Raw genomic sequence first — 14,909 nt, forward strand, 5'->3', positions numbered from 1 at the left:
GTAGATAATGTTAATGCTAGAGTTATTCAAGATTGCTTTCATGTCATTCAACACACTCTGCTGAACCTTATTAATCAATCATTGCAATCTGGGCACGTGCCGCGTATTTGGAAAGAATCTTTAGTTGTTCCTATACAAAAAGTTGCTGGGACGATTAAAGCTGAAGAGTTTCGTCCCATCAACATGTTGCACTCATTAGAGAAAATTTTAGAACTTGTTGTAAAAGGCCAGCTGTTAGAATATTTAAAAAGTAACTGTTTGTTGATACCGGAACAATCGGGATACCGGGAAGATCATTCTTGTGAAACCGCGTTAAACTTAGTGTTAGCTAAATGGAAAGAAAAATTGGAGCATAAAGATACGATTGTTGCTGTGTTTTTGGATCTAAAACGCGCTTTTGAGACAATTTCTAGGCCCTTATTGTTGAGAACAATCAAGCGCTTTGGAATTTCGGGTTCTGCATACAAATGGTTTAAAAGCTATTTTTCTGACAGAACACAAAGGACTGTTTTTAATGATTTTGTATCTAGTAAAAATAGTGACTTTAGTGACCAGGTGGACGAAAAAAGTGACCAAATGTTAACTACCATTGACCTACCTAGCAGGCTACGTATATCTTTTTAAGCATCAAGAAACTGAAGCCTTGACAATGTGTTGCAGAATATTCTGATTTCACGCTGATCGAGAATGCTGCATTTAGTCAACAGGAACTCCATCAATTATCAGGAGCGCAAAAATTTGCGAGCAAATGCAGCAAGTAAAGTTTGTCGATCTACGGGGCGCTGAATGATAATGATCGTGATTCGTTTCATGCTGGAAGTTTTTAGCCCTTTTTATTTTTGAATCAATTACCAGGATATTTATTTTTAAAAAGTGATGAAATTATGAAATCACATTGAACATAAAGTATTGTTTGTTTTGATTATACATAGGAAAATACAGAAAACTAAACCCATTAATTTAAATCATTCTGGTTATGTAGCTTCAACTGTATCCAGCTAACTAGCCTTTATGATTTATTCTCTACTGTAATAAATATGTTCTGCTGGGAAGCTAAGAGATCTAGGTCTGAGCAATACAACCATATTCTCGTTTAAATACTCTTCGAACAAAAACGAGAATATGGGTGATAGTATGGTCGCATGGTTTCGTCACATCTAATTATGCTCTTATTAAGCGTTGTCATCGTCACACACCCAAAAACTTAGCGGACGAAAAGAACAACACAAAATTCACTATGAGATTGGGTATATAATGATAGAATATCGAACGAATCGAATGAGCAACAGCAAAAGGTTCCTAGATATTTCTTAAGTATTTTTAGGTATCTTATGTCGTTTTCGTTTTTGAACCTGGGTTAGTGTTAACCTGACTCTGCAATAAAAAAACGTTTTCAGTTTGAAGAGTGTTTCGTATGTTGGTGTGTGTGACATCGCGTGAAGTTAGCTGTCAAACACTTTTTTGCTTGTTGTTTGCAGTCGAGGGGCGATTCACTTGTGTATTTTCGATTCAGGTCAACGTATTGATGAACGTATTGAAGTATTTTTTATCGAATAAACGTGTATTTTGCGTATTTATGTATTATTTTGCACTTTTTGAATATATGTAATTTTCTGTGTATTAGAAAAATAAAAGTGTATTTTTATGCATTAATGTATTGAAAATCAGTTATAAGTGTATTCTGTCAATTCAGTGTTTATGTTTACCACTCGAACCGATAATCAAACGGATCAAACTCACAATGTTGACGTTTTGTTTGACAAAGGCACAGCACACGCTAACTTTGAAATACCCACTGATGAGTAGAATTTCACCCAATTTAAAGAAAAGAGGCTTAACTCATAAACTCATTAGAGGCTTGACATTAGTTGCGTAGACAGATTTTTGGGATTCTTGAGCCACCCCACCCACCTATGTTGACAATTGTCCATACAAAACTTTAAAAATGTGTATGGGCCGTGGATAATTGCCAACTAACCCCTCCCCCCGTAGTTCATGAACAGCCCCTTACCTCGCTCATTACGCATAAATAAGCATCTGTTACCAAGTCTGTAACGAAGGCGTACGTTACTTATTTGTGGGTCACAACTACTCATTTTTTTTTTAATTTAATAAACGATTTAAGGCACTTTTCTTAAAAATGGGTGAAATCCTACTCATTAATGCATTGTTTTGTGATTCGAGCTCGGATTAAAATATAAAATAATAAATTTACGCATTTTGTCCGAATTCAGCATTTTGATTGTACATATTTCGAATTTTTCGTGCAAATGACGAATTATCGTGTATTTTTATTATTCGTCGAATATTTGTGTATTTTTTTCCGAATTTTGTATTTTTTTGCATTTTTTTGCATTTTTTTGAGTAATGACGAGTTATGATGAATTTTTGTGTATTTTTTTCATTCGCGTATTTTCGATTCATTTTTGAGAGCAGTGAATTGCCCCTCGTTTGCAGTATCGCGCTTTTTCACTTTTTCAATAATTCCGTCTGTAGTTTCCGACGCCGTTTTCTGCTTTTCGCGTTTTAAAATAAAATGGAAGGACAAATCATCAATCTCACCGATTTTGAGCTCGTGGTGGACGAAAACGGGAACGCCGTGCAACAAGTGGAAGGGTTCGTGCTGCTTCGGAACAAAGCAGGTAAGTTCATTTTTTGTTGCCTGATTTTATGGCTAGTGCGATTCATTTTGTCGGTTTATTGTTTTTTACAAGGCTGCGATGCCGGAGGCATTCCCAGTGTAATCCAGGTGCGTTATAGTATGAAATCTCGACCGATAATGACATTGTAAGCTTTTTCCACGCAAAGCGCAAACCGCCCACGCAAATCAATCGCATCATCGTGTAGAGGAAACTTTCCTCTATGCAATGAGAAGATGCTGATGGTTTGCGTTGGCGGTTTACGCTTTGGGAGGAAAGGGCTTTGGTTTTATTTACAAAAACCTATGAGCCTTTGCAATAGTTTTATCGAGAAAACATGTTGTATTGTTTGAATACGGAGTGAAATTCTTTTAATACAGGGGATACTTAAAATAACTAGGATGGGCTAATTTTCGGTCAATTTTAATTCTTTCAAGAGCATTCGACTGGAAAACTAGTATAGTTTTATAGTGTGACCGCAAAAGTAACCATGTTCACCGGATACCGGAGATATTCCGGGTTTCTGGAGGGCTTGTCTAACATGCTGAATCTGTGATGAAATTTTCTTTAGGATGCCGGTTTAAAATCGACATTTTTCAGTAAATAAACAGAACGAAGAACCATTTCCAAAGCGAGTGATTTGCCAAGAAATAAAATCGGCTTATAATTAACCGAGATATGGCCATTTCCCTGGAATCAGTCCTGATGGAGGGTTTAAAATGCATCATTGACCACATAAGCCGCTCTCGGAACCTCCTGATTGACCACATTGACCACTCTTGGAGCCATGGGATAACCCCGGGAAAACATGTAGCATGGGACAATTGGCTTTTTACATCAAAACGTACCTTGTGACAGCTTTTTCTTCATGATTTTTCATCATTAGGCTTTTGATGGACTTTTAATAAATCATTGACCACATTGACAGCTCTCGGAACTACCAAGATATCCCCGGGGAACCCTGTAGCAGGAGACAACTTCAAGTTTACACCTGAACATGCCGTATGACAGTTCTATCTTCATGGTTTTTCATGAATAGGCCTTCCATAAACTTCAAACGGATCATTGGCCATATTGGCCGCTCTCGGAAACTCCAGGATCCCCCCGAGGGAGCATGGGACAGTTCTATGTTTACACCAAACATGCCGTGCGACACCCGCATAAACGCGAATCATAACTTGACCTTACCGAAAAGGTTAAAAATTGTCTATAATCCCTGCTAAACTTTCACTGAAATGGTTATGAAACTTTACATGAATGTTTGAGCATGAGCATGAGCATGATTGACCGCCCACGGTTGCTACTCTGTTATTGCCAGACCAGCTGTAATTACACAGAGAACCAATAGACGATGCTTGGGACTAGCAATCATCCTCAATGTCAAGAGGTCAAGAAAGGAAGGGATAGGAATGTGTTGACGTGACACTGGCTTTGATGGAAGCCGAGAACACCTCTGCACTTCCACGAGGAATCACTGGGATATTGGGTAATACGGTTGGGTTTGCAGCAGGGTTCGTTTTGGTAAACGATAAGCTGAATTGATGTCCTAACGATCGTATAACGCGAAGGAGCTGGGGATTGAACCCACGGTCCTCTGCTCAGTAAGCAAAAACATCTGCCACTAGGCAGACGAGCTCCTTTTTAATCATTGACGAATCTTAAATGTAGATGGGCCTATAGGAGAAAAAATGAATTTTTACACCAAAACATGCCTTGCAAAAGCTCTTTCTTTATGTTTTTTCATGAATATGCTTTCTATAGAGAGCCTATTAATAAGAAAAATATGAAGAAATAGCTATCGCACGGCAAGTTTTGGTGTAAAAACGCAATTGGGTTCTTAAATTTTATAAAAATATATTGGTTTTTATATGTCATCTGAAAAAGCTTCGTTTTGTGAGCATAGCGATATGTTTTTCGAACCCACACACTTTCATCTCGATTTTTAAATCAAGCTTAATAATACTTGTATCCGCTGACCATGGTTATTTTCGTGGTAACAATATAAAAATATATTAGTTTTGCAGTCGAATGCTTTTAAAAGAATTAAAATCGGACCATATTTGACGAAGTTACAACAATCCAAATTTTTCCAGAAATTAGTCTATCCTACACTAATACAATTCCACACATTTTTATTGACGAATTTCCATGTAAAATTCCACATGATTTTCATTCCGCACATAAACAGAATCCACTCAGAAGCACACATTAAATTTATGAGTCAAATGATTAGTATGTGTGGTTACACATGGCTTTTATGTTAACACATATTAAGTATGTGTCCGACACATAGATATCATTTGTTGATCACATTTTAAAAATGCATGTGTGGGACACATAAACACAATCTTTGAAATTTTATCAGTGTAGTTATTTTGAATATCCCCTGGAGCTTCTAATCAAAAATTGAAATAATGAATTTATTTCTTGCTATTATTCATGTCTCATGGGATATACCTATTTTTAATTTTGCTAACTTAATTTTGCTAATTTATTTCTTGCTATTATTCATGTCTCATGGGATATATTTTTAATTTTGTCTTCAGATTATGCAGTGGTGCAAGTGAAAATCACTGAAGTTGCTGAGTTCTACGGTTTGAGAACGGAAGCACCACAATACGAGAGGAATGCTGAAATCAGCAGCCCAGGTCCATCGTGTACCACAAAAACAGTGATGACGTGGACTGAGGAGCAGACGCGTCTCCTGTTGAATCTGTATTTGATTAACTTGGATAATGTTGGACCGCTAAAAAAATTTAAAAACAAAAAACAATTGTGGGAAAATATTTCCCAAGAAATTTATAAACAACAAGGCGTTAATTTTTCTGCGTTACAAGTAGAAAACCGGTACAAGAACGTATCCAAGAAGAACAAGGATGTATTGAAAAATAACCGCACATCCGGTGCATCGATCATTGCTACACCTTATGATAAGGAGATGGGTCAAATAGCATCAGTCGATGATTCAATAGAGCCGGAGATCATCATGACACCCACTGTCATCAGACGCAAACGATTGGCAGAAACGGAACTGTCTACTACCGATAGCTCTGTCCCAGATGTCACAGATTCCACTACATCCACGACGCCCAGCAAAAGGACTAGCAACGCGGATGCTTCATTTCAGCTGTTGGAGGCGTACAAAGCAGAATGCGAACGGAAAGAAGAAAGAGGAAAGGAAAAAGCAAAGCAACACAGCGAAAAGATGGAGAAACTGGATCGGCTAAATAATGTATTGGAAGAACTTCTAAAGAAAATTAATTAATTCAGTTTTAGTTGGAGTTTGGTTCTACACGAAGATTTACGTACAGCTTTGAAATGTTCATGTCAAATAAAATAACATATACAATATCACAATTAAATACATTCTCGAACCGATTTTTGGTATCTTTGCCGCAAATGAAAGAAGAAGCTTGGCACCCTGACCTTGATTTCCTCTAGCCTATTGGTCCCAAGCAAATCGATTAACGTACTCCATTCTAGTATAAATTCCAGTACTACACTATGTTCGTTTTGATTCGCTATGAAAATTTGACAGATAAAATGAGGGGTTCGTGGATTTTCCTATGTTTCGAGGGGTGCATCGATTAGCTTGGGACCGAAGATAGTACCAGAGCTGAGCCAAAAACCCAAGCAACACCATTTGTTTCACAGCGAGTAACAACAACCTTAGTGTGAGTAATAGACAGTCTAAATTATGGACGACGCACCGCATATAAAACTTCATTGTACCTTAAAAAGCGCAGAAGGTGGAGTCTCTTTGCAACTTGTGTTTGTGGCATAATGTGTTGCAAATAAGGTGCATGTAACATGATATTTGAATGACACGAGTTGTAAATGAGGTTTCAACTGACTTAACTGCAATGTTTTACTGAAATATTTAAAACTGTACTGTGATGTTTTCGAATACATGTAAATGACATTCAAGTTAACCACGAGTATTGGATATTTTTGTGAGGTGAGGTGGAAAAAGCATACTGATGTTTTTATTTAGACTGCGCAAAATAAGAGATGACAATCGTAGAAAGAGTCATTGAATAAAAGTATGATATTAATTACTTTAAAATATTGATAACTAGTCCGTTTTTTCAAACGCATCTAGTTTTATGGTGAAATTACACATTTTGCTTCGATTAAATATATACGCCTTCAAAAATTTATAAATTTATGCAACAAATTTGCAGCTCAAAAATATGGCGTGATAAAAAATTGATCTGTAAAATAAAATATTTATATTTTAACTATTGGAAAACATTACAGCTGTAATAAGAATTTAATGTTTTTATGTTAATAGGGTGGGAAACATGAATAAATTGAAAAATAAGTTTATTATGATTATTTCTGGTGGATTACATATGGCTGCCAGTCTTACCAACAGCATTCTAATTGTGTACATTGCGGGTCAACATGTTCAGTACGACCATCCCGCTTTGCAATATTTGTGAACATTCTCCATTATAGCTACATAATTTCGGCCGGTAGTGTACGGTTCATCCAGATACAATCCAGCTCACTGAACTGTTGCAAACATGTTCAATAGTACGTTACAATAATGTAGCTATTTTTCAAGACTTCATGAAAAGTTTACAACAAGTATTTTTTACGTTGCAGATGAGTGGATATTAAAATTATGATTCATATTGAACTGCAACAACACCGCAACGATTTGTCAACATAACTGCACCATTACGTATTATCGATGGTATCCATGTTCCAGTTATGTTGAAAATAAATAGCAAATGCGTAGTTTGAACAATCATAGAATTTGTTGAGTATGTGCGTGCTTTAAACGTCACTTGTCAGTAGCAATGTGACATCGAGTGGTAGCGACATCGGTGCAGCTCCTCCGCCAGCAGTCATCAGGTTTCGGCATTATAAGCCACTAGTTCTGGCAATCCACCCGCTTTTTGATGCCATTTCCAGTTCGCCAGCATCTCCGTTCGGCGGTATCAATATATTTGCTGCCCCCAGCTCATGCAACAACCAATTCATCGTCACCTCAGGCTTCTCACCGTTCTATTTAGCCCTTTGGAACACCCGGCTGGTTGAGAGACTACGGCCACGCCAGTCGCTGTTGGCATCGTGTTTAGTCACTATCGTCCCCCGCCATCCGTAATCCTATCGTCCTCGTCGTGGTCTTCCATTTCCTATGCAGATGTTAGCACATGCATTACGATTTCTCCACTTTTGCTAATGTTGTCCAAAAATATTTTACAACATCAAAGTGACAAGACATATTTGAGCCATGGTAGATACTAGATGGTTACAACAAACCTTTACAGTGACAACTTGATTCAGTTGGTTGCAAAACGAAGTTTGAAAACTTATAGATTCATACGCTTAATTGGAACAAGATTGCAAATAGGTTCTTCAACACATCTTGGTTCGTCAACTTTTTAGAAACATTTCAATACAGTTGCTCAATAGGTACAAAAAACATATAGTTCACACTCTGTTGCACCAAATGTTGTAAGAAACATAATGTTTTATGGAACTCTCATTCAACAAACACAACACAAGTTAGATTTGTTGCTCAAGTGTTTCATACAATATCACGTAGCATATAACTTCATACCAATTTGAGTGTAACATGTTTGCTCCTCCCATTTGAGACATGATTTGACAGGTCATCCAAGCAGTACATTGAAACAGTTGAGTTTCATTATTGTGACCTAAAGTAAATGAAGCAACAAAGTTGAAACTTTGTCGTATCAAGATGTATGTCCTGTACCATTTAAGGGATTTCTAGGCAACTTAAAAAGAAAAATAAAAGAATTGAGATGTTTTCTGTGTTGCTTGGGAAGTTGAGCTGGTTTCTTCGGAACCTTCTGGTCTTAGAGTTACCTCTATGGTCATACCACAGACAAACAGACATAACACTCGTAAGTTGTTCATCGAACAAGCATTTAACGAACAATTTAAAAGTATCGTAGTTGGTAGTACCGCCACCTGTGGCGCGCATAGTCAATTCCCTTGCGTTTGACGTTTACACACTACCGCCATCTGTTCAACGTAGTGCCCACCACTGTGTACTCAATAGATGGCGGTAATGTTTTAGTGACTTTGTTTTACAGTGAGAAATATTCAATGTGTTATGTCTGTTTTTCTGTGGTCATACCGTATTCAAATGAAATGTTTGTATCTGTGCTTTTAGAACAAAATTAGACTTGGGACCGGAATATGGACCCGGTATCCCACAGAGTGGTGCTTAAAAACTAGAAATACATGATGGAGTTTGATTAAAAGTCGTTTTATTGAATTTCTATTGCATTAATGTTTCAGCAATTTCACTTCTCTTAACTTCTCCAAGTCTGCGCAAAGCGGCATTCCTTGTGCTTTGGGAACCACTTGGCCCGGTAGGTGGAATCTGACTGCTTCGGGTTTCATCGGGCTCAATGGGATCAGCTGCTTCTTCGTTGAATGTGTCATTTTGATCAATACACATGTTATGGAGTGTACAACAAGCCAAAACAAACTTGCACATTCTTTCGACACGAAAGAAATCGAGCCGAGTTAGCTGACGGAACCTTTGTTTCAAAATTCCAAAGCAGTTCTCAATCTTAACACGTGTTTGGCTGTGTTTAAGATTGTAGTTTGTATCCTTTTGTGATAGATTACCATAATCTTTGAACGGAGTAAGCAAATACTCCCGCAAGGGATACGCCGCATCACCGAGCAGATGGTACTTTCCATGGCATATGCCAGGTAGCTCGTCACTAACAGGTGACAGAGAGAAAATTCTTGAGTCGTGTATGCGGCTAGGAGACCCCACACAGACATCAATGAATCTTCTCTTCGCGTCACAAATCCCTTGAAGTGTTATTGACAACAAGTCATGACGATTAACATACGTAGATCGTATTTTGTTTGCTGGTTTTCTGATGTAGATGTAACACCCGTCGATACAGCCAATCACGTTTGGAAAACCAGAAATCTGTAAAAATTTGAAATATTCGCTGATCACATCAGAATTATCTCATTTTTAACTAACACTTCTGAAATCGGTTGCGATCCTTTCCTTCTCTGCTGTTGAATCTGGAAACCGAATAATGGTTTTGGACACATCGTAAAGGAAGTCCAAAATACGGTTCAAACATTTAAAAAACGATGATTCCGACATGTTGAACAGGGTGCCGATTTCACGATACGAATCTTTGTTTGCACAAAACCTAAAAAAAATCGTTTAAAATCAGTACAATCTAGCAGAATTCGTTGGTGTATTTTGTTTGGTACAGTATATAATGAGAGAGAGAAGGATTAGTATTTTCCATTTAATTCCAATACTTTATTTGCCTATTCTTGACAGATACGCGTATTTCGTCTACAATGTGCAGACTTCTTCAGTGTCTTGTACTAATACTCGACTCAACTAGTCGAGTATTAGTACAAGACACTGAAGAAGTCTGCACATTGTAGACGAAATACGCGTATCTGCCAAGGATAAGCAAATAAAGTAGTGGAATTAAATGGAAAATACTAATCCTTCTCTCTCTCATTATACAGGTATTCCACTAAGACGCTCACATTTATCAGGATTTAGTACAGTATAGTTACAAAGTTGAATCACCCCTTAACCTACCGAGACGAATTTTTATTTAGAATAATGGTTCGTTTTAGACAACTACGTTGCAATCTACTTGATGTTTCATCAAGGAGAAGTGATTGGCTAAAAGATATGGCCGGATATGAGTGTGGCATACATGCAAATTGGTAATGATTCTTACTAACGCAGGTATATTATCGAAATTTGTGCCAAAAATCATTTAATTTTGTAAGACTTTGTCAAAACCTAATCATTTATGAGCATCATACCAATAATCAATACGAAACTAACGATTTTAAATTGGCTTACTACTTGACTAGCCTATTGGTCCCAAGCAAACGATTAACGTGTCCCATTCTAGTCGAAATTCTAGTACTACGCAATGTTTGTTTTGATTTGCTATGAAAGTTTGACAGATAAAATGAGGGGTTATTGGTTTTTCGTATGTTTCGAGGGGTGAATCGATAAACTTGGGACCGAAGAGAGTACCAGAGCTGAGCCAAAAAGTTGAGCACGTTTCTTCGGGACCTTCTGGTCTTAGAGTTACCTCTATGATCATACTGCACTACATTTGCCAAATTTGAACATTTATATCCGCCCCCCCCCCACAAAAAGGAGGAGGGTCGTAAGTTCACATGTGTTATTCTATCTTTTAGCCTATCTTTTCTCTTGAAGAAACATCAAGCAGATTGCAAATTAGTTACGTAGTCGTCCACAACAAGCCATTAAACTACGAAAGAAATGTTTAGCGCGAGAGATAATTTTAATCGGTTCTTAATAAATCTTAGGGAATTTCAAGGTGAACCCTTGCAACATTCTAAGAAGAATTTTAACAAAGTTCTGAGGAAATTTTCAGGAGTGTACTGAGGATGGTTTCAAGAAAATTAATAGCAAACTTCAATAGCAGATCGGGGGTGAATTTCAAAAGGTTTCTGAAAAATGCTTATAGGTAAATCTGAAGAAATTACCCGAGGAATTGCAATGAATATAACAAGAGTATTTTATAAATAGAATAAACAGTGCAAGGTTTCATGAAAATACCAACAATACTGTAAACTCAATTTTTAAAAATTTCAGCAGTTGTTGAAAATTTGAAGGGAAATCCAATTAGAATCCAAATTGTTTCTAGTGTTTCAGAAATTTTACTTGCAAATATATAGTTTTTGAATCATCGCAATTGGGTAGAAAATATTCCAGGATAGTCGTAAAACAATCAAAAGTGCCCATTTTTTTATCTCATTCCTAATCCACACTTGAAGCAAAATCTAAAATAAAATGTTTCTATCAAATATTCAAGTTAATTATAATGATAATTATTTAAAAACCTATTATCGAATAAAATAGTTGATCTCTACCAAGACTAAGTTTTCAAAGATGTTTTATAATTTTGCTTTGCTCAATTGTCGGAGTCTCACAATTTTGTAACATTTTCTAAATGCAAATCGTTTCGTCTTGATTTTATGTATAACATTAAAAGGACTTTTATTGCAAGGTTATGATCCCTTGGTTAAAAAAAAAATATGTTCTAAATACTCAGCATTTACTAAAGTAGGAAAAATTTAAAAGTTTATCAGCCGCCGATTTTTAAAAAAAATTCACTGGTGAAAATAAAATTCAAATATCGAGCAAAACATGAGTTCGTAACCTTAAAAAAAACTATTCTTTGGATCTTAATTTCTTGCAAACTTAAGATTCCTTAAACAATTCGTAAAACCAATTCATCACTTTTCCACCCTGGATTCTGGTTTTCTTCCTTATGGTATTGAGCATGATTCCCGTCATCTTTATGAATAATTTGAACGAGATAACTTTAAAACTTGTTTCTAAGAAAATTCCGAGGGGCACGTAATACAAAGAACCGGTGCTTTGAAGTTAAAATGCAATCAAAAGTACTTAAAGTAATAAATGCGTTTTGAAGTAGTACTGACGGTTATTAAAATTATCTATCCGTAATTAATGTAATTAAAAGTATTGAAACTGTAATTAATGTACTTTAATTACGAAATTTAAATCGTAAATAATGGAGTTAAAAAGTAGTTAATGTTCTACCACAGACAAAAAGACATCACACATTGAATATTTCTCACTGTAAAACATCGTCGCTAAAACATTACCGCCATCTGTTGAATACACTGTGGTGGGTAGTACGCTGAACAAATGGCGGTAGTGTGTAAAGTCAAACGCAAGGGAATTGACTATGCGCGCCACAGGTGGTGGTGCTACCAACTACGATACTTTTGAATTGGCCGTTAAATGCTTGTTCGATGAACAACTTGCGAGTGTTATATCTGTTTGTCTGTGGTTCTACATTGTGTAATTAATGTAATGAAAGCAGTAGTTAATGGAATTAATTTAATTACAGCCGTTGCCTGCGTTGGAGTTAAAGGATATTGCGTTCCCCTAGGAAAATTCTTGAGAAAATAAAAAAAAATGTGCAGAGGGGTTTTCAGAGAAAATAAAAATATTCAGGATTGGAAAATCAGAGGATTTTAAGATTTAAAACTACGATAAATTGCCATCTACACTCACAACACCTCCTCTCTCAATGAAGTTAAGTAAAAAAATATTGAAAATCTTTCAGTATTATGACCATATAAATGCTAAACCAAAATCCTTACCACAAAAAAGCATACATTTGCTCGTTTGCTGGAACATTCCTGCGTCCAGTACCGGAGTTTGAACGAAAGAATTCGGATTCTGCGTATCTCGTAACTATCGTATTGGCTGTGGTTTTGTTGAGCCGAAAGTGACGTCGGAACTAGAAATAAATATGTTTTGCTTGTTCATGATGCAAACTCAAAACTGATAAAAATGCCGCTTGGAGCTGACTTCCGTTTACCGGCTGCATATAATCTTTTTTATTACCTCTTCCTCCGAAAAATGCTCAACTACGTCTCTGACGAAATTATTGACCCGGCATTTTTTGTACTTCGGTTTTCTGAGAATCGTCATTAAAATATGTTCATCGAAATCGGAATCAGAATCGGATTCCGATTCCGATTCCAGTAATTGAACTGCAGAGGCAGCGAAAGCAACCACAGACGCAACGTTTTGCATATCTATTTCGAATTTTTTTTTTCACAATCCAACAACGCACAGTTTGACAGCTCAGATGCAGTTGTATTGGTGAATCCAACCAGTAAACCGTGAAAAATTACAGTGCGAACCTATCAACTTTGGAGTTGAAACTAGTGTGGAACTAGGTTCAACCCGTGCGAATAAAAAAACGTTTTGACAGCAGTTAGGTTGAAACTGGTGCAAAACTGGGTTGGAACTGAACAAAAACGAAAACGACATTAGATATTAGATTAGGTATCTAAGATCTTTAAATGTATATTTGGAAAAAATACAAAGTTTAGAGTGGGATGCCCCTAGCTCCTCACTGTTTGATTTGATCAAGCTTAATAACTTCTGATTTTCCTCAACATGTCGGTTTTGGTGGATCTATAATCTATTCACCTATACGCCTCCACGGGATGATAGAGAATCTCCTTCCACCCACATGATCATACAATTCTCGCGTCACCTTTGAAATAGACCAATCTACATTGATCGATTCTCTTCAACGACTCTCTCTTTCGTTAATAGCAACGAAAGCGAGGAATACTTAAATTCGCGCGAAAAGTGTGACCGGATTCCGTGCCGTTGCAGTTGATTTCTCGCGAAACCGCGAATTCATTTCATTTTCATTTTGCAGCGCAGGGTGGGGCAGTAAGAGCGCAAGTCAATCCAAGGTCGATAGTAAAGAAGGGGTAATGACTGACTCGCCACATGCAGGCTACATGATCGCCATGGGAAGGGATGATGATTAGATTGAGGTAGGTAGTTGGAAGTTTTTTTTTTGGATTGAATTGCTTACGATGCTACAAAATTATATGGAATGTGCAAGCTGGAAATATTTTGAAATTTGTAATAAGTTATTTAATTATATATTAATTCATTATTGAGAGTTCTACGCTGCTTTGAATCAAATTTGAGAATGAATGAAAAGTGTTATGCTATTAAAGTTAAATAATAAAAATAATAATAAAATCAATTGAATCAGATTTTGCCCAATGCAAAAATCCCAAAAAGATAAAAAATAAAAAAGGAAAATGGGGGGGTGCATGCAGGGGTCTGTATTTTATAGAACCTACTGCCGCGATTATTCTTCTAACCGTGAATCAAAATTTTGTATAGATATATATTTAGTTGCAAAATACAGTATCAATTAGCATAGAATTAGTTTAAAGGGTGTCCACGATGAAATTGCCACACACAAAATTGATTCGCAAAATTCGAGTTTTCATCCGATTGCCATCAAATTTTCAGGGATTGAGAAATAACTATTAAACTTCATTTTACCATTTTACTCGTATTTTATTTACAGTCCATACGCAAATGCCCGCACCTTGGCCTTAACCCCGGCCATAAGATTCTACACAACCTGTGAATCAACCGTTTTTCGCATGTAAACCCATACTTTCTTCAGTTCCTCGACTGTCTTCACTGCCTTAGGTCGTTTAAGAAGGTGCTGCTTCATAATCGCCCAGTACTTCTCGATGGGGCGGAGCTCCGGAGTGTTGGGAGGGTTGAACATTTTCGGCACGAAATTGACCTTATTGTCCGCATACCACTTCAGCACGTAGGAGTAGTGGCATGAGGCCAAATCCGGCCAGAAGATTGTTGGGACGTTGTGGGCCTTCAGGAGAGGAAGCAGCCGCTTCTGGAGGCACTCTTTTATGTAC

At 36.9% G+C, this 14,909-nt stretch overlaps 1 protein-coding gene across 1 annotated transcript; it reads right to left on the bottom strand.

Annotated features, from left to right (window-relative positions):
* Nucleotides 1–8,901: 8,901 nt before the first annotated feature.
* On the bottom strand, nucleotides 8,902–13,477 carry LOC135714044 (putative nuclease HARBI1). Its single transcript, XM_065237303.1, has 4 exons — nucleotides 13,048–13,477; nucleotides 12,801–12,940; nucleotides 9,631–9,808; nucleotides 8,902–9,573 (listed from the first exon to the last, which is right to left on the bottom strand). Exons 1-4 carry the CDS (start codon nucleotides 13,237–13,239, stop codon nucleotides 8,902–8,904), a joined length of 1,182 nt encoding a protein of 393 aa, XP_065093375.1. The 5' UTR covers nucleotides 13,240–13,477.
* Nucleotides 13,478–14,909: the final 1,432 nt, after the last annotated feature.

This window comes from Ochlerotatus camptorhynchus, unplaced genomic scaffold, assembly GCF_037179485.1.
Source record: "Ochlerotatus camptorhynchus isolate MF236.1 unplaced genomic scaffold, CSIRO-AGI_Acam_v1.1 ptg000602l, whole genome shotgun sequence".
In the NCBI taxonomy this organism is placed as follows: Eukaryota; Metazoa; Arthropoda; class Insecta; order Diptera; family Culicidae; genus Ochlerotatus; species Ochlerotatus camptorhynchus.